This window comes from Cheilinus undulatus, linkage group 5 (assembly GCF_018320785.1).
Source record: "Cheilinus undulatus linkage group 5, ASM1832078v1, whole genome shotgun sequence".
NCBI classification, from domain to species: Eukaryota; Metazoa; Chordata; class Actinopteri; order Labriformes; family Labridae; genus Cheilinus; species Cheilinus undulatus.
In genome coordinates, this window is record NC_054869.1 from 38,789,544 (window position 1) to 38,809,471 (window position 19,928).

At 40.2% G+C, this 19,928-nt stretch overlaps 1 protein-coding gene across 2 annotated transcripts; it reads right to left on the reverse strand.

Moving 5' to 3' along the window:
- Positions 1 to 3,741: 3,741 nt before the first annotated feature.
- lzts3b (leucine zipper, putative tumor suppressor family member 3b) lies at positions 3,742 to 14,813 on the reverse strand. Of its 2 annotated transcripts, none has more exons than XM_041786756.1 (7): positions 14,545 to 14,813; positions 13,799 to 14,041; positions 12,963 to 13,130; positions 10,723 to 10,851; positions 9,522 to 9,713; positions 8,273 to 8,503; positions 3,742 to 6,809 (listed from the first exon to the last, which is right to left on the reverse strand). In XM_041786756.1, exons 1-7 carry the CDS (start codon positions 14,764 to 14,766, stop codon positions 5,691 to 5,693), a joined length of 2,304 nt encoding a protein of 767 aa, XP_041642690.1. In that variant the 5' UTR covers positions 14,767 to 14,813; the 3' UTR covers positions 3,742 to 5,690. The 2 variants fall into 2 exon arrangements, with proteins under 2 accessions (XP_041642690.1, XP_041642689.1); XM_041786755.1 differs by having other exon boundaries at positions 13,571 to 14,041.
- Positions 14,814 to 19,928: the final 5,115 nt, after the last annotated feature.

The window sequence follows — 19,928 nt, forward strand, 5'->3', positions numbered from 1 at the left end:
ATGCCGTTGAACGATTTTTGCTTTCCTACATTGAAGAGGAGAAATTCAACATTCATTCAACATTTGTAAAGTTCCTGACACATTAAGCTTTTACACATGACACTCTTAGGAGTATGGGAGAATGATGAAAAAGTGACATTGTAATATCATTTCTTTTTTGACATTGTTTTGCCATATGAAAATATACACAGAGTTATTTTGAATAAGTGTTATGGATAGGGCAAATTACTTTTGAATCTTAAACTCATAATTGGATTGTTTTGGACTTAAGGTCTGTTTTTATCTGTGACCTACACTACAAGAGAAAACACAAGATGTGTTTTAGTTTTTTTTTTGGGGGGGGGGGGGTAGTGAATTATATGAACTGGGATGAATAAATGTAACACTGAAAAGTCTGTAATTTCTCTCTAGCTTTTTGTAACAAATTTCCTGTGAAGGCGTAATCAATTTCATTTTTGCAACAGTTACCTCGAGGGTAGCTGATAGCTCACTTGAGTTCCATCTTACTGCATACTGGCATGTAAGACATTCACATGGTGAGTGAAAAAGCATTCTTTTTTGCATCATTTATACAGTCATGGACAAAAATATTGGCACCCCTGGAATTTTTCCAGACACTTTTTCGCCTGACACCATTTCTCCCAGAAATTGTTGCAATTACAAATGTTTTTGGTATACACGTTTATTCCCTTTATGTGCATTGGAACAACACAAAAAATCCAAAGAAAAAAGAAAAAAATGGACATAATTTTACACAAAAGTCAAAAAATGGGCCGGAAAAAATTATTGGCACCCTTTTAAAACTGTGGGTAAATCACTTTATTTTAAATTGTGGAAAAATGTGAACAGTCTCAAGGTTTCAAGACCATTTCCAGAGATCTTGAAATTCCTTTGTCCACTGTGCGTAATATAATCAAGAAGTTTATAACCCATGGCACTGTGGCTAATCTCCCTGGACGTGGATGGAAGAGAAAAATTGATAAATGAATGCAACGCAGGATAGTTGGAATGGTGGATGAACATCCTCAGTCAACTTCTACACAAATTCAGGCTGTCCTGCAGGCTCAGGGTGCAAAGGTGTCAGCTCAGACCATACGTCGTAATCTGAATGAGATGAAGCGCTATGGCAGGAGACCGAGGAGAACCCCACTGCTGACAAAGAGACATAAAAAAGCCAGACTGGAGTTTGCAAAAATGTACGTGAGTAAGCCCTTAATCCTTCTGGGAGAACATTTTGTGGACAGTTGTGGCTAAGGTAGAGCTTTTTAGAAGAGCAGGTCATTCTACTGTTTACAGAAAACAGAATGAGGCCTACAAAGAAAAGAACACAGTACCTACAATCAAACATGGTGAAGGTTCAAGGATATTTTGGGGTTATTTTGCTGCCTCTGGCACTGGGTGCCTTGACTGTGTGCAAGGAATCATGAAATCTGAGACTATCAAAAAATTTTTTTTCCAATGCACATAAAGTAACCTTGCAAAGCAGATGGATACGCCAGTTTCCTTGTTTTTGTTTTGTTTTGTCACTGGCGAATCCATCTTGCAAAGCTCCCATCTGAACGGTTTGGGCCCGGTTAGAAAGTGACAGGACCAATCAGCAACGAGGGGCAGTACTTTCAGACGCAGCAGAGTCGTGACGTAAACAAGCAGCAGCAAGAGCTGGTGCAGTTTTGGAGGAAGAGATTAGTGTGGATGCTGCTAAAGCGCCAGTTTTATCAGAACTTGATGACATTTCTCCTTTAAAAGAAGAACAAAGAACAGCAGTGAGTTGTTTTCTTTTCAAAAACGACAAAAGTCAAGTACTTATATGTCTATAGTTGCCATGTTTTGTGTTATTCCCAGTAGCTGCGCACGCGCAGCTCGATAACGGCTACGTCACGTTTTGTTGCTCTGATTGGCCCATAGAGATGCGATAGAATGTTCATCACACTCCGAGTGTTTTTCAAATCCTCTGCCTTTTCTCAAACGTTTCCTTTTGAAGCTTTCCCATCTGGCGTGTCAGGTTACACATAAAGGCAATAAACATATATATACCAAAAACATTTGTTGATTGCAACAATTTCTGGGAGAAATGATGTATTTTCTGGAAAAATTCCAGGGGTGCCAATATTTTCGTCCATGACTGTATGTCTTCTTTTGGAAGATGACTTCAGACTTTATGGTGTGTTTTTTTAGTAATAATAAAAAAGTTGCCATTTATCACGCAGTCCAGAGGAGTCTTGAAGATGCAAACAAGAAAGCCTGCACAACATTCATGTATCAGTTGTGCAAATGGTAATGCATTAGTAGTATTATAAAAAGATGATAAAACATAGTGCATGTTACTTTGGTTCAGCTTAACTGAAGTAAAAGTAAAAGTACTGGTCTTCAAATCTACACAAGTAATAGTAAAAAGGTTTTTATTTCAAAGTTTACTTTAAGTACTGAGTAGCTACTAAGGCTGCATGATTTGGGAAAATGATCTGTTCTGAGGTTTTATATTTGTAGTATTGTATTTGAAATGTGACATGCAATTATTTTTCAGATTCCCAAATTCTGTGTTTTTCAACAAACAAACAATAAATCATTCTATAATTTAAACAAAACAATGTTAGATAGATTAAACATAAACTGTTCTTTTCTCTAAGTCAGGCTGATATGTCAGGATGACATAATATAATGCATGAATTAGACTTACATATCTATCCATCTACTTTGATCACAGTAGTAAATTTACTGATTTGTTTAACTAAAAGTCTTGTAGCAATCATCATGAAAACTATGAGCTATTTTCAAAAAATATCTGTGATTATTTTGACTTGTATTGCAGATGCAATGTGAATTCTTGTATTGAAGGGAATGAGCATTTTTAGGCCTTCTTAGAAAAAAGGAAAATATAAAAGATGAAGAATTTCGCTAACTCTTCTAGAAAATATTGATGCTTCAATGTTTGCGTGATGTTTTGAGCATTACATCTCTGCTGCAACAAAATGTTATTTTGAAACAAATTTCAGGTCAAAGGAATATCGCAATTTGGGAACTGCAGTAGGACCTATTGCAATTTAATCTTAATTTAGAGTAACTGCCCAGCCCTAGTATTTACTGAGGGGTTTTACAGTTAAATATGATCGTTCCTTACTGACAGTAACAACAAGAGAATATGGATCTCCATCCAGGCTTTTCAGGTAAAGTCACACCTCTATAATAACAGAAAATACAACAGCTGTTTTGTGATGTGGAGTCCCCCCCCCCCAAAAAAAAAACCAAGAAAAAAACAATACTTTGCCTAAATGTAGTTATTTACTTTCCACTTCTGGCTTTAACTTAAGATTCGATTGTGTTGGATGTTTACTGGGGGCAAGTATCAATACTTCAATTTCAATAAAATGTCTGACTATACCATCTAAAACTGGAGTGGAGCTCTAGTATAAGCTTAATATAAAAAAGGCAGAGGAAATAACTCTTTTCTATTAAACTAATCATTTAACGGTCCACGTTATTTGTTTCTGAACACATAGACCCAAATTACTGTGCTATAAGATACTTCCCCTTAAAAAAACCTGAAAAACAGACAAAAAAATTCTGTTTTGTAGTATCAAGATGACATCTGATTTCCCTCTTACAGGTCTAAAGCTGGTGAACAAAGTCAAAAACTTTACTCCAGTTGAATGTTCACCATAAGACATGCTATTGACACAAGGAAAAGGCTGAAGTATTCACATATCTTTATTAGTTTTGCTGAATTTGAACAAAGGAGTGGTTTTAATCAAGCTAGAACAGTACTAGTAACATAAATGCAAACAATAATGTTAAAACGTATAAAATCCGTAGCATTTTGTTCTTCAAATAATGCAATACTGTAACTACATTTATCACCTACATCAAAAGGAACAGCATTTTTTGGACAGGGTTGCTATGATTGCACCATTATGGTAGGCCAATTGGCTATCTACACAGTATTAAAAAATAACACATAAAGGAAAGCTCAAATGGCACATATTTTCTCTGTCAGTTCACCATAATATAATAACAGTAATAAAGATGATAATACTATGTAATACCTTAGAGATAAGTTAATATTCTTGAGCAACATCTTTGTATGCTGGCATAAACAACACATATAAAAGCCATGATATTCACATCTGAGTCTACTGTACATCGTAACTCGTGTGTAACACTACATAGTGCAGTTAGCCTGAATGCTTTCTTTAAAGAGCAGACTCTCCCACTATTTTGATTTTTTTTTAAACTTCCTTCTCCCCCTGCTTCGTCTAAATGAACTATACAGAAGAAATTAAGAGTTTTTAAAGATATACAGACTCCTTCAGTTTGACTTTTTTGTCTCGATATTCTTGTGTCAAGCTTTGATGAATGTCTAACTTACCCCCAAAGCCACAAAGAAAATCCTTTTGCACTTAATATATCTTCACTTGCTGTATTGCCACTAGTCCCTCTATTCTCAATCTCATTAGCTGAAGCTCTTCATATGAATACACACATGCACACACTTGCTCTGTCTCTCACGCACACACCCAAACACACATTTACAATCTATAACTATTATAAGTATTTCTTTCTATTATATCATACATTCTACATTTTTTTAAACTTTGGAAATATCGACTGATTTATTCGATTTCTTTGCTGTAAATGCACCAAGTGAATGACACAATTGTCATAATACTGAAATTCAAATTGTGTGCTTTCATTCACATTCTCCTTGCAGCTCAATGAGAGGAAAGTTGCAGCTCTCTACTGAACTCTAGTGGTTATTTTTAGTCACTGCAGACAACCTGCGGTGAAGGCGAACCAGGTTCGCCTATCAACTTAAAACTATATTAATTTGGGGTTGATTATCAGCTAAACATATCTATTTAATTCAATTTGTAGAAAATATAAACTCTGTTGCTCATAGTGACTTGTGTAAATGATGCGTGCATGTTTGGACCCTGTGCATGAAATGACTTGAAATCAAAAATCAGCTTCTGTGTGACCTTTACATCGATATCTGCTGGGTTTTAAATTAAATCAGTCCAGCCATGAGTGATACGTCTTTGTAACTGGTTTGCTGATATTATAATTAAAGCACTGAAAATGATAATCACACTCTTTTCCCTTCATCTATTCCCAGCTTTTGTTATTCTCTTATACATGCTGGAAAAGATGGAGTAAGGCGCTCTCTGGCCAAAAATGCAGGATAACATCACACACTCTGACCACTAATTCTACTTTTACATTACCAGTGACAAAGACTTACAATGAATAAATACCGCATAATATTCTGGTTGATCATTTCTGACAATATCCCTGATTGTCTTGGTCCTTTTTCTAGCATGGGCAATAAAATGACCCGGTATTAGTGCTGTGATCTAAACATTGTCATTTAACATTTTGTTTTTCTATCATCCATCAGTGTGGCACACTTTTCATAAACACTGATAATGTAGGATGTTGTAGTGTGCAACTAGTGAGAGAAAGGCTGCTTAGGAGGTTAAACAATCATTGGTAGATTCAATGTGTTTAAGCTTTCTGGTACTTATAATGCTGGATTTTACAGTCGGCCTCTGTTGATGTTCAGTGTCTGTAGTTGCTTAGAAAAGTATGTCAGACTGTGCTGATTTATTCTATTGTTTGTTTTTCACCTGTATGCTGTAGTGGTTTTGTATGAGAGGCCTGTTCACTGGGAGTGGATTAAGCTGAGAAGTCCGTGTCTATATCTCAGTGGACTCTATCCTCTCCAGGCGTGATGGTCCCGCCCATGGAGGTGCAAGCTGGTGGAGAGAAGGAGGACCCTTCTGGTCCTCACAAGGCGGGGAAATGGTGAGGGCAATGGGGCCAGATAGGGAGGGCGGGGGCTGTGGAGACAGAGGTGAGAGGGCTGGAGGTGGAGGTGGAGAATTGGAGGAAGTAGGGGAGGTGGTAGTTGTGGTTGTAACAGTGGTGGTGGTTGCTGTTGTGGTTGGTTTGGCTCCCAGCTGGCTCATTCGTTTTTCTAAAGCTTGGTTCTTCTGCAGTGTCTCCACATAGCTGAGCTGCAGCTGTGCCTGGTATTTTAAAACCCGCTCTTTCTCGTCCTGCCAGGTGTGCCGCTCCTGATCAAAGTTGAGCGCCTGACGTTCCCGTTGCTGCCGCTCCAGGCGCAGTGCAGCCTGCAGCTGCTCTAGCTGCCTGCGCAGCTCCCCCGCCTCGTCCCAGTGACCCTCCTGGCTTCTCTGCGGTTGGTGGCCATCCTGACGCAGTTGGGCCTCCTGGCAGAGTTGTGCCTCATGACGTAGCTGGGCCTCTTGGCGCATTTGGGCCTCATGGCAGAGCTGGGCCTCTTGACGGAGATGGGCCTCCTGGCGCAGTTGGGCCTCTTGACGCAGCTGTGCTTCTTGGCGTAGTTGGGTGTCTTGACGTATTTGGGCTTCGTGGCGGAGATGGGCCTCCTGACGATGCTGGGCCTCCTGGCGCAGTTGGGCTTCTGGTCTGATTTGAGCATCCTGACGCATCCTTATGTCTGGCTGCATGTGAGCGTCTTGCCGTTGATGTGCATCCCGCCATTGAGCTTCTTCACGTTGCCTCTCTTGTCTCTGAGCTTCCTGCCTTTGGGCTTTGGCTTCATCACTCTGAAGACTCAGCAGGGTGTCAGCTGTGGGGGTGAGGGAGTTGGTTGAGGGTTCAGTAGGGTTTCGTGGGCAGTGGACTGCTCCCCAGGGTGGCAACAGCCCTACAGCAGCTAAGTTAGGGCTCACGACTACCTCTGCCCCTCTGCTCACTTCATTTAGAGCTCGCTTTAAACTGAGCACCTCTGCTTCAAAAACTCCCAGCTTCTCTCTGAGTACAGACACCTGGAGAAAGAAAATATCATAAGGAAAACATTATAAAGCAATCAGTGTAGTATTTGACTTTAAAATCTTTATCTTAATACATGTCAAGTCAAATCCTGCAGGATTTTTAAAGGGAATATGTAAAATCATTGAAATTAATGCTTCCTCTTTAAAACTTCCAAAAGCAAAAGATCATCATTGAAAAGACTGATAATTTTAAATAGTTATTTGTTTTGCCTGAAACCACTGCCATGGGGTAGGCATTGACAAAGAGATCTACAGCATACTGCAGAAACAGACATTTCTTCTCACAGCAGGATGGGATATATGATCTAAAAACACTAACTGACTTTACAATCAGGTGCCAAAATCAATAAACAGAAAGTTCCTCACATGACTTGTATGCAAACACAAAAAATCCCTTTTTAAATTAAAGAAATACAAATAAGTCACAAAACCTTATGTTGTACACACATTATGTGAGCGTGCACGTTTGCACATACACACACAAGAATTGTACAGTAAGCAAACAAACTGTAACTCATGTATTCAGATGCATGGCATCTGAAAATACATTCAAGTATTTTAGTTTTATCAAACTCTTACAGAGCTCAACAGTGCCTGTCCACTTTTTCACCGGCTCTGGTTCCAGAAGTAAATTCACCATTTCAATCCTTAATTGACATCTCTCAGAGTCCTCATATCAACATTGAAGGCCAGGAGCCAAGCCAGTCAGCTACCTGAATACACATAGCTATTACACATTTGATTCTGTGCAAAAACGGCATTCGAAAACAGAGAAAGGACAAAGGTACAAGACTGTATACATGTTTTTTACGAGGAAGAAGGAACTACCTATCCCACAATCTATCGCTATTGATTTTATTCATTGCTAATGATAGTTTTTCATACTTCTAAGCCATACATGTACTTTATTTTTAAGTTTTTCTTTACTGTAGTTCTTTAATTTGAATGATAACATTGTAATACACCATAGTTTGCAAACTGCTTCATACTACAGTGGCATATATTGTTGTCCTCAACAACTGCCAGTTGTTGTCCACGGGCGCAGTAGACATTTCCATGATTACAGAAGACCCCACCAGTCTGAGATGCTGCTGTGACACTCGAGGATTGTGGGTACTGCAGTCATTTTGGCTGTGATTGTAAATAAACTAGTTTGTCCTTAAAAATGGTGTGCTAACTTACAAACTATTGAATGAAACTTTTACTTCCAAAAATATGCTGTTGAGTGCTGTAGGGGTATTGATATGTTAGATACAGTGGAGCCCATATTTTGGTGGCATTGTCCGTTCAGAAAATATATCAAGCATTTGACTAATAGCTTGGTTTTTTTAATTTTTATTTTGTCAGTTTTCTGTGTTTTTGACTTGTTTACATCTGTTTTTTATCTGTCCATGTGTGTTTTTCTGTTATTTCTAATTCATTTTCTGTTATTAGTGTTAATTTAAACGTAAATGTACCTCTGACAGAGTCCTCCGCAGCTCTCCTTCACATTTCTCCAGCTCCAGACTCTTGGTGCTGTAGGAGTCCTTCAGGCCCAGCATGGCCTCCTCACGCTCCCTCAGCTGGGCGTTGAGCTCCTTCAGCTGACCCCTCAGGGCCACCATCTCTCCGGCTCGCTGGGTCACTTCAGCCTGACTCTCCCTCAGCTGCTGCTTCAGCAAGGAGATCTCTCCTGCTTTCTGACACACCTGCAACACAGAGAGAGAGCAAGTAAGTACATTCACATGCACTGTTAAGTTTAGTTGCTTAATGAGGATATTCAACTGGAGCTATGTACTTGTCCCAGTATACAAACACTATGGAAAAAATCTGTTTATAGACAGATGCTTGTCTGTCTCTAATAGAGTAGATGGGGAGATACCCCCTTGCAGCTTGTGATTACAAGGACTTTTCTAGTTGATGTTAACAATAAGTAAGTAAGCAGTGAAATTGCTGCACGTTGAAAAGTGAAAACACAAACAACCTTACAGCTCTGTACCTTTCATTCATTCTGTAAGCTTTAATATTGGTACAAATGCTATGCATAAGGTTTAAGGCATACAATGACTAAGCATAGTATTTTTGAAGTACTTTATTAACTTTTAGGTGTCTGACATAGAAACTGTGGAGCATGTGCACAACATTTAGTCCAGTTTAGGGCTGATTGAGGCAAATAAATGGAAGAGAAAATGTATTATTTATTGTTATTTATGTATTATTATTAAGGGCAGTTTCTGTTGGACTAACTTGTTTACATGCATTTTAAAAGCATTTATTTTTCAGACTTATGCCATATTTGCACGGGATACGTATTACCCCGTAGGGACCCCTGGTAATTTGCTCATGCGAATCGGCATGTAATTTAGGATGGTAATTGTTTTTTTAAGGTCCATGCAGCTTTTCCCATGCCTTTTTATAAAAAGTGCTAAAAAGTGCTTTCCCCATGCAAATGCGCCACACAAAACACTGACATCAGGGGGTGATTCACAAACTACCAGAGGTCTACAGGTCATTCTTATATGAATAGGGCATTACACAATGATTCAACTCTGCCTGACTGCATGTAACCATAATGACTGAATGGTAGGTTTATGGTGTTTTATTACTGTTGTTGTTTTGTGTATTTACTTGGACAGCTTCTCAAACACCCTGATACTCATTACTGAGTCTACCACAATGTAGCCTTGATAACATTTTACTACACCACCTCTAACACTCATATCTCACCTCCCACTTGGTTTCCTCCAGACGAGGCAAGATGTCCGCCTGCTCCTTCCTGTAGTCCAGACACTTCCTCTCCAGCTCCTCTCTCTGGGCCAAGAGAGCTGCCATCTCCTCCTGCAGCCTCCTCTTGTCCTGGGACAGACGGGTGATCTGGGCCTGGAGGGCAGTCTGAGAGCGTTGGGCACGACGAGTAACCTGCAGATTACAGCATTTCTTATATGTTGAAAGTAAACAAATCTTGTACTCTGATACTTCAAGATATGAACGTCTATTAACCCTTTGTTGTCAACCTGCAAAATACTTGATTTAAGAGTCTTTTTGATCAGAATTATCTGCATCTGAATTCCTGTCTATCATGTTACAACTGAGCCTCCTGGAATAAACGAAAAAAATAATAACAGTAAAATGTTTCCCACATTTTAAGTTTTTCACCAGAGCAAAGTCTCAATCTGCAGGATATCTACACTATATGATGCCAACCTGCACTTCTTCATAAAGGACGTCCTGTTTTTGAGGCTTTCAGTGAGATAAAAGCCTGATACTATGTGGGGGTATTGGATTTGGATATGTAAGAATATTTTTATCTTACTCTCAAAATTATATAGGCACTTATAGGGCCTTAGACAGGGCAGTGTTGCTGCCTAGAATTTTTGTCCATAATTTGCAAAAAAAAAAAAAAAAGCTGTAAATGTCAAGAGGAGTGAACCATGGAGCAGATCATACCACAGTTCAATAAGAAAAATGCAAAATAGGGCTGCATGGGTTATGCAGTTGATACTGACATTGCCTCACAGTTTGAAGGCTCCTGGTTTAAAGACAGGGTCATTCCTGTGTGGTGTTTGTATATCGTCCTGATGGCATGTGTGGTTTCTCTCTGGGTACTTAGGTTTCCTCCCACAAACCAAAGATATGCCTGTTAGGTTAATTTCTCTGAGTATGTCAGCCCTGTGATTGACTGGTGACTAGGTCAGGGTGTACTCTGCCTCTTGCCCAATAACAGCTGGGATCGACTCCAAGCCTACTGATCCCAAGCTGGATAAGCTGATAGATGATGTTTTTTAGTGTTTTTGTTCCAACTATCTGTTATCCATGTACTGCCTAATAACTGCTCTGAGTTTGGACAATGAGCCCTGGTTTGCAGTGTATCAGAGATTTCAACAAGTTTACACGTGTTGAGCTGGATCAGAATATTCAGTGAGGTCACCTGCTGCAGGCGCGAAGCGTAGTTCTGTCTCAGCTCGTCCATCTGGCGCTCCCAGACACGCTGCTTCTCCTCAAACACCTGAATGATTGCTGCCTCACTTTGGTCCAGGTTTCTGCGCATGTGCTGCACCTGCAACGAAAAGTGGGAACAGGGTTAGGTTAGGAGGAGGTTCAACTAATCCAAGACTGAGATGTCCTATTTTTCACAGTACCACTGCTTTGTTTATCATAAATGACAACATGAAAAAAAAATCGTAACTTGAAGCTCATCAAATCTGTCTGGCTGATGCACATTATTTGTAGGTTGAACGCTTGGATTGAATTTAACATCAAAAGTTGAACAACACATTTTGTTGTGTTAAATGGCCAGTTTACCCACAAAAAATTGTTCTTAAACACAGCTTTTCCAAACATCCTAGGTTTATTGTGGATGCTTACATTATTTTACTTTGCACACAGAAAATATTTAACAAAAAACAAAAACTACCAGGGCCTAAATTGTTACCCCCCTTCAGAACTGATATTTTTGTTGAGCCAAAGCACAAACCACTGTTGTGCAATGATGTAATTTATCGTTGTAATACTCAAAGTTTGTAAAGTATTCTTCTAATTTACACACAGTATAAAAAACTTCACTGGAGAAAGCATCATGGCAAAAAAAGAAATCTTGAGAAAAAGAACCGTGAAGCTCACAGAGCAGGAGAAGAATATACAAAGTTATCACAGAGTTTCCAAGTGTTGAGAACTGGAGTGAGAAGGATCATCAAGAAATTTAGAGAGCCCCACAGTCCAGAACAAGCCTGACAGAGGTAGGAAGAGCAAGATTTCAAAGACTCTGGAAAGAAAACTAGTGAGAGATGTGTCTAAAGACCCCAAAACAACTGCCAAGACACTGGTGAAGGACTTAGCCAAGTCAGGAATTGTTGTCTCAAAGAAGACCATCACTAGAGCCCTGCACAGGACACAGGTTACAGATCAACAAAAAGTCCACTTCTGCAGAAGAGACACTTTCAAGCCAGACTGAAGTCTGCTAAGGACAATCTGGAGAAAGATTATGTGTGTCCTTTGTCAGATGGAACTAGGAATCTCTAAAAAGTAGAAGGAATCATGAAGAAAGAAAGATATGTGAAGATATTGAAAGAAAACCTGAAGTAGTCAGCAGCAAAACTGGGTCTGGGTCATCCCTTTGTCTTCAACACGACGATGACCCAAACCAAACGTGGCTCCTGGTGAAGAACTACCTCCAGAAGAACAAAGTGAATGTTATTGGCTGTTCTGCACAAAGCCCTGACTTGAATCCCATTAAAAATCTGTGGGACCATCAAATCTGGAGGAGCTTGAGAGATTAGCCAAAGAGGAATGGGCTGGGATTCCTCAGGAGATGAGTCTGAGACTTGTTGAAAACTAAAACAAACAACTGCAGGCTGTTATCCAGCAAAAGGAAACACAACTGACTATTAGCATTGTGGAGGGTTGACAAGTTTATCCCTGGTTGTTTTTTGTGAAAAATGTAGTTTCTATCTAAATGCTGATTCAGAAGAAGTTACCTGTTAGACTCTGATTTATTTTCATGGAAGACATGAAAAAAATTGTTGGCAGTGTGAAAGTATTACCCCATCTCTGAGAAAGATCGGTGGTGTAAAGTTCGTCAGACATGTCTCAGCAGAGCTGCGCATATGTCAATCTGAATTATTAGCGTCACCAAAATTTTCGGGATCACGGTTAAGCTAAGCAAGAGTAAACAACCTCCTGTACTTTGGAGAGCTTATTGAACAGTGTGTCAAACACTCATCTCTGCCCAGGAAGCCTTGATTTTGAAATGCTGCTTGCCCTCAGGATGATGGGATTCTTCCATGCAGTGCTGCTGGCCACTGACAGCAAGCTAGCTGCTTTAAAGAAGGCTTTTTTTTTTTTTTTTTACATTTGTACCAGCTAGGTCTCATGGATGGTGTGGATGCATTACATTGCTGAGAGTGACCAGGTTTTAGGTCATTTGTGACAAGGTTTCAGTGGCATTTTAAGAGAAAGGACTACTTTAAAGAATTACATTTCATAAAATCTCTTAGCTCATTTAAAAAGCTGACACAAAGGATTATGAAAAATAAAAAAACTGTGTTTACAGTATCTTAAACACTCATATCATTTTAGAAAATCAGCAGATAAGTGTGACTTGAAACTGTCCCTTGAAATGTTAAATATTGGCAAAAAACACAAATGTGACTTTTCTGAGCAACCACTGACCTCTTGCTCTTTCTCCCACAAACGGTCTTCGAGGTCCTGGATGATGTCATCAGATGAGGGGGAGGGGCGAAGAGGTGCTGGAGCATCACTCAGGTGGCTTAGTCTCTGATATGACGAGGAGCTCTTCCCCGACGAGGACCGACCGCTGTCTGAGGCGCTGAGCCCGTTCTGGAGGTGAGAACCACATCAGATTACATCAGTTATAAAGGAGGAGTGCAAAGTTACCTGAATAAATTAGCCAACAAACTGAGTCTGTAAAGATAATACAAAGTTTTCACACGTGCACAAGACTCCTTAACACTCCTGAAAATTTTCAGGGTGAGCTGATGTGAGAGCGCAGGAAATAATCTGTAAGATTTACCATGAGTAACCCATGTGATGAAGATGCTTTTTATTTTTTCTTTGTGCAACTATGTTCTTTTTCCACTCATGTAGTGTCAGATTTCTGCACTATTTTATGTCATGTCCTACTTCCCTACACTCCCTCCCATCCAACAGGGAAGACCTCCCACTGTGATAGTCATATGTGAACAGGCAACTCAGGGAAATTATAAGAGCCTGTTCTGAAATTTTCAGGAGTGCATGTGTGAAAACGGTAATGGTCTCACCTGATACCCCGGCTTTTCCAGCTTGTCCAGCCCTGCAGCTGCCCCAGCCATGCCCAACCTGTTGATATGACTAGTGGAAGCACTGAGAGGCCCCAAGACCGCTGGGGGCCCACAACCGGACCCCGAGCCGGTATATGTGGGCAGGCTGGTCAGGGAGTTTCTCCCTGAGTCTGACATACCTCCCTGAACCACTTCATTACCATTTCCCCCTCCCTCACTCCTGCTCACCCTCACTGGACTGTCCTGGTCGAGGAGCAGGGCCTCTGGGACCTCTCCTGCCTCTCCTCCTGCTCCGTCCCTCCCTCTCCTGCCTCCTCTGCTCTCACTGAATCCCTCACTCCTCGCCTCAGTCTTGCCCTCACTTCCAGCCCCTCCTGCCTGGCCCACGAGGTTCTGCATGGAGTGGAAGCTCTTGGGAACAACCGGCTTGAAGGCAGAGGGACGAACAAGGCCGGAGTTGTTCTGCATGGCCTGGGAAAGGGATCAAGGAAGGTGATGAGGAAAGAGAAAAGAAGGGGGGAAGAAAGAATAGAAAGCATGCATTACTATTGGTTAAATCGCTGCTTTTACAGTTCAAAATTCAACTTAGCATTATGATGCAGGACACATACTAACAAAATTTAGCGCATGTATGAGACACACTGCATGTCTATATATCCTGTTACACATTTGATACTATGTAGTGTTACTGTTGGCAATAAAAACTCCTCAGTCGTCCTCTATCAGAGGTCTTTTTTTCCTAAAACAAATTTGAATGGTCTAAACCTTTTCAAAAACATGGGTCACAGCTCTCATTAAAAAGGGAGTGGTGGTCCTGAGGCTGAACCAGGTGAGGACAACTCACAAAGAGTTTTGAAAAATAAACTTTTATCATAAACTTTTCTACCTGATGTCTTGCTTTGACCCCATAGATTCGTATTATAACCCCTCTTTGATCCCAAAGTAAGGATCCAGTGCGCTGCATCTTGAAGTACCTGCTCCAGTTTTCCTGACACAGGCATGATCTTGGGTGGGTTGTGGTTTGGAGGGTTGTGACCACCTGGATTGTTCTCGTTGTCAACTCTGGCAGCCGGCATCTCTCTATGCTGGTGTTGGTTCATGCCAACGACATTCTTCTCATTTCCTCCTCGGCCCACGATGTTCCCACAAATGTCCAAACCTGCAGCCTGCATTTCCCTCTCTCTCTCCCTCTCCATCCTCTCATTCTCCAGCCTCTCTCTTTCCCTCTCCCTCTCTCTTTCTCTCTCTCGCTCCCTCTCCCTCTCTATCTTCTCTCTCTCTATCCTCTCTCTCTCCCTCTCTCTGGCTCTTTCTCTCTCCCGCTCCCTCTCCCGCTCCAGCCTCTCCCTCTCCACCCGTTCCCGCTCTCTTTCCCGGTTCCTCTCCCTCTCTCGCTCCCGCTCTAGCCTCTCTCTGTCCCAGTCTCGGTCCCGATCCCTGTCTCTCCCCCTCTCACGCTGCCTCTCCCTTTCCCTCTCCCACTCCCTCTCCCGCCTGCCCGCTCCATTGCCACACTCCAACTGGTTGTTGTTGGATGGGGCGGTCATGGTACATTCAGTGTTGGTGGAGGAGGCTGTTTCGGTGGGCCGGTCAGTCCCAGTACAGGTCCCAGTCCCGATACTAACACTCCCTCGTTCATCGCTAGATGCCGTCCCGTCTGATATAGTCGCCGGGGGGCGGGGCAGCCGCTCGGCGCTGCAGCTACGGTCGGCAGGGCAACGGCGAGAGAGAGGAGGGGCCCGGGGCAGGGTGGTCCTCGTGCCCACTGACTTCATGGCAAACTCCTGCTCTCCTGCCACCCCACTGCCAACACTGCCCATAGTGGGGGTTTAAAGGTGAGGGATTAGAGGTTAGGAGTCAGGATTGGGTAGGGTCACAGAAACATTTGGAAGCAGTGTGGGTCATCACAACCTAATGCAGGTAGTGGGGGCATACACACTAGAGGAACACAGAAAAACGAGAGGAGTTATACAATTTTGTAATTGCATAATGACTAGTTATACAATAATAGATAAAGCAGAATAGATTCAGCCCACATACAGGGGCAGCGGGGTCCTCCCACCATGTTAAAAATGAAAAGGGTCAAACAGATACGGCTGGACAGTCATGTACAGTATACAGCCAGGGTAAAAGGAAAGTTAATGGATGATGCTTAAAAGGGCCAATCACACAATTTCAAAGACTTTGAATTAAGGAGAGTGTTACGCATTTTTGTGGCCAGCAATAAGCAAGTCTAACAACAGCCATGCAATGAATATGCCAATCAGCTGTGGCATCATGACCATTTATGCAGTCGAATGCAATCCAGTACAGCAGCTCATCTACAAACTCTACTTTTGCAAGGCTTCAACAACCTCATTTTTAGTTTAAATGGTAAGAAAGGTTATAATTCTGCTTTATATTTGAAATAATGGTTGTACACACAAGGTATTCCTAATGATTTGCCGACTCCTTAAAGAAAGCAGGCAAAAGATCATTGCACTGGATTGCTTAACATTGCACAGGTGGTCATAATGTTATGGCTGATCATTTTTTACGTCTTGAAGCTCTTAGTGGTCTATTTTTGTTAATTCTGTTTTGGATATACGTTACTTAAACTGCAAAAAATCACTAAGAGTGCCAATTATCCAACAGCTACATGTGTCAAATCACTGATAACTGAATGATTTATGTAGACATAAACACTGCTTATGCACCACACAAAACAACTGTTTTTATGTCATACAGGCCCTGTAACTAATACATTTTATAGTTTTGCTCACAAAAATAGAAAGAATCAAACATGCTCTTTCCTATGAAGGTCAGCTAAAAGCTTGTGAACTGATAATACTATCAAAATTGACCCCATATATGAAAAGATAACCTGTTTTCTACACAGATTTCATAAATAGAGAAAAAGTCATGAGGCATGATGGTGAATAAGCGATGTATAATATGTTTTAAAGCTATTATGAGACAGCTTGGAGTCTCCAGAGGGAAGAACAGAGCATTCAAGTTAACCTGTCAGCAGTAAGTTTGTAAACTGTTGTAATCAGTGGTGTGTTGGATTTCTTTACAAATATAGTAAGGGATGCACGGTATTATCGGCATTTTAACACTGGCAGACATTTTAAAGCAGCCTTACATTTAAAGTGTGTCATCTGGTATAGGGTGCTACATGGGGGGGGGCTGGATAAATTGAATCCCTAAACATAAAAAACTAGAAGACTGTCTGCTTCCCCCCTCCTCTCTGAACTCTGCTCTCTTGCACACAAGACACTTGGTGAGTACGGGAATATTTGCATATTAGATATCATCCCTAAAAATAATTATAACACGTCACATAAAAATCTAATACAACCCACAACAAACTATGTGGACATTTTACACAGCACAAAAAAGACATTTGCATGACACTGCAAATGCAGGTGTTTGTCATTATACGTCCAACCTCTGAGTTTGCACTTATTTGCCAGTTTATTAGGTACAGTTAAACGATGCTACAACATGTTACAGTATTCCTGCAGTAAATTCTACTTTGTGATAATTTTAATAAGAGATGGGATAAAATATCAATACGACATATCATCACCCTGATAGACTCACTGCATCCCTTCTTTAAGACTTCTCATGGTGCAGTTATGGCATAAATGAGGGCAACATGAACAGAGGTTAAAGGTGCAGTGCATAAAATTGGGAATATAAGCAACATTTAGCAGTCAGAGTCTAGACTGCAGTGCTCACTCCTCTGGTGAGAAGTGTTGCAACCAGTGGATCTCAAAAAATGTGTATCTGTTATTTGGTGTCTTCTGTGGTTCTGTAGAAGGATGCAAGATGCAAAAGTCCAACATGGTGGAGTCCCTGGAGGGTACCCTCTCTATATATGAATAAAGGTTTGCAAAATAAAATAAAACAATTTTATATACTATGGTGATAAAACACTAATTTAGATGGGTCTGAATATGAATATTATATTTCATTTTTACAAAGATTTTCTGCTAAATGCTACTAGGCTAAATTTTACACAGTGCACCTTTGAGTGGTCAAAAAAGGAGCAGAATGATGTTGGACAGCAGTGAATAGAAGCTGAGTGAGTAGAGATGAAACTTGCAGTAAAAAATACATTAATCCTGCTTTTTTCTTTATATGGGAAGTTTTCCTTTAGGTAACTAGATATTGCTATAATTTACAATATAATCATCTTACAATATACTGCATGAATTTTTGCAAAATTGCTGCATTGTTATGTTATCATTGTCATTGGTATTATATCGCATATCATAACAAGTTGATTCAACCCTAAGGCCAAATGTTATGTTATGATTTATTGGCTGGATGAGGCATTATGAATTTGTCTGGTTGCATTATATTCTTTTTATCATCTTCAGTATGTTTGGTAATATAGCACATTTGCTAAAATCGAGTACTATTGCCCTTTACTGTCAGCTATACAATAAGATGATGGTCAAGCTAATTTAAAGTTGGGATTTATATATTTCTTGGGCTGTATGTCACAGAAAATGTGAGTGGGGAGCTCAGTGGCGTATCTTTTGTCTAGGCATTCAGGCTGGACATGATATCAGAAACCCTGCTCAGGCCTAGGGTTGTCATCATGCATGGACATATAGATATCTACAGTACATAGAGATTTTAAAATAAATTAATGGAACCATACTGAAACCTGTTTTGATACCATGGCAACACAAAAGGAAGGCACAGACACCCAATATCACCCCCATTCTCGCTTCTCTCCACTAGCTATTGGTCAGGTATAGGACTGATTTTAAACTTTTTGCTTTTAAAGCATTGCACGAAGTCGCCCCAACATTAATCACAGATTTACTAACACCCTATGAGCCTAGCAGCTGTCTACGTTCCTCAGGTAGCAGCCCGCTTCACATTCGCCTCGCAACTATGGGTGAAAGCACCTTTTCTGTTAGAGCTCCATAACTACCTGAGGAACTGAGGTTGGCTAATTCTGCGCCCCCTTTTAAATCACTCCTTAAAACCTACTTTGACAGAAAGGCTTTTTCATAGTAAATCTGTCTTAATGGTTTTATCTCACCTCTGTGTTTTATGCGTATCGTTTCATTGTTTTATTACCTGTTTCGACCCTGTCACCAATTTAAAGTTGTCTGTTTGTTTTCATTTTGTTTGTATAACCTGACAGTTTTAATCCCATTCTGTTAAAACTATGCTCTTGTGCTTGTCTTTAAATATTTTTTAGTTATTTTATTTTATTATAACGTTTTAATTGGTGTGAATTTTATTTCATGCTGTAAATCACTTTGTAACAGTGTTTCGAAAGGTGCTATAAATAAAATTATGATTATTATTATTAATATTGGGTAATTTCTGACAATTTAATTGACAAAATTGCAGGAAAACCCTTGCAAACTGTCTAAATTGCACAAAATATACAGTTTAGACAGTTTGGTGGAGTTTTCACTTGGGATTTTTACACACTCCTCTCCTATAGACATGTCTTATGAAATATAGGTTAAAAAAAACAACTCTGGTACTTTCTGATGCTGTTTACCACCAAAATCCTAAAGATTATATCAATTTATTTAACTCGAAATTGAAAAAGATTGAAGGATCAAACATTTTGACAACCTTTTCCAGGACTAACAGCAGTGCAGGCCATATATGGTGCCTCCCCAGCAAGTAGTCTAGTGTGGTTCAGTAAAGTTTGGTCCATTTTAATACAGAAACCCCTAATTTTGCTTTTGTTTCCACAGTGAACAGTAACAGTACTTGGTAGGTCATGGTGTAAGCAGAATGGTGATAGCTGCATCAGTAGTTTGCTAATGAAGAGGAAGAACTCAACACAGTAAACAAAGGACAACAATAAAGAAAGTCTGGGATTTTTGGTCTTTCTTTGGCCACATGCTGATTTTATTTACCAAAAACAAATACAGCCATCAAATTACCCTCTTGAAATCCACAGGATGTTTGAAAATGGGGTATTTGTGTTTTTGGCCAGTACTACCAAAGTCACACAGGAAGTGGTGACTCTTTTGAACAATCAGTGGTGTGTTTATCTTGCCCTTTTGGGTCAGATAGGCTCACTAACAGAAGGGTGCCAAAAAGTAGGATGGTACAGATCAGTAATTAAAGCACTTTTTTTCTTTTTTTACTTTTGACTGTGGAAACACAAATAATGCATACCAAACTTCTCTGAACAAAGACTGAATCTCTCTGAAACTGTTTTAACCACCAATTTATTTGAGTGCTGGTTTAATGAACAGACTTATTTTGAACTTTTAACACCTAGAAAACTCAAAAGTGAGTATTTTATACTGAGAGGTGTTTGTAGAATTTACCCAAGTGTCCAATTCACACAAGGAAAATAGTTCTGATTATTTAGAAACTCTTT

What these genes read in the sequence shown, in the direction of transcription:
- lzts3b (XM_041786755.1), bottom strand. Translation starts at nt 14,766, where the DNA reads ATGGAGAGGGAGAGAGAGAGGGAAATGCAGGCTGCAGGTTTGGACATT. An exon ending in TGGAAAAGCCGGGGTATCAG is followed by an intron (nt 13,131 to 13,570) that starts GTGAGACCATTA and finishes TCTCACCTCCAG; the next exon opens with AACGGGCTCAGCGCCTCAGA. An exon ending in TGTGGGAGAAAGAGCAAGAG is followed by an intron (nt 10,852 to 12,962) that starts GTCAGTGGTTGC and finishes TTTTCGTTGCAG; the next exon opens with GTGCAGCACATGCGCAGAAA.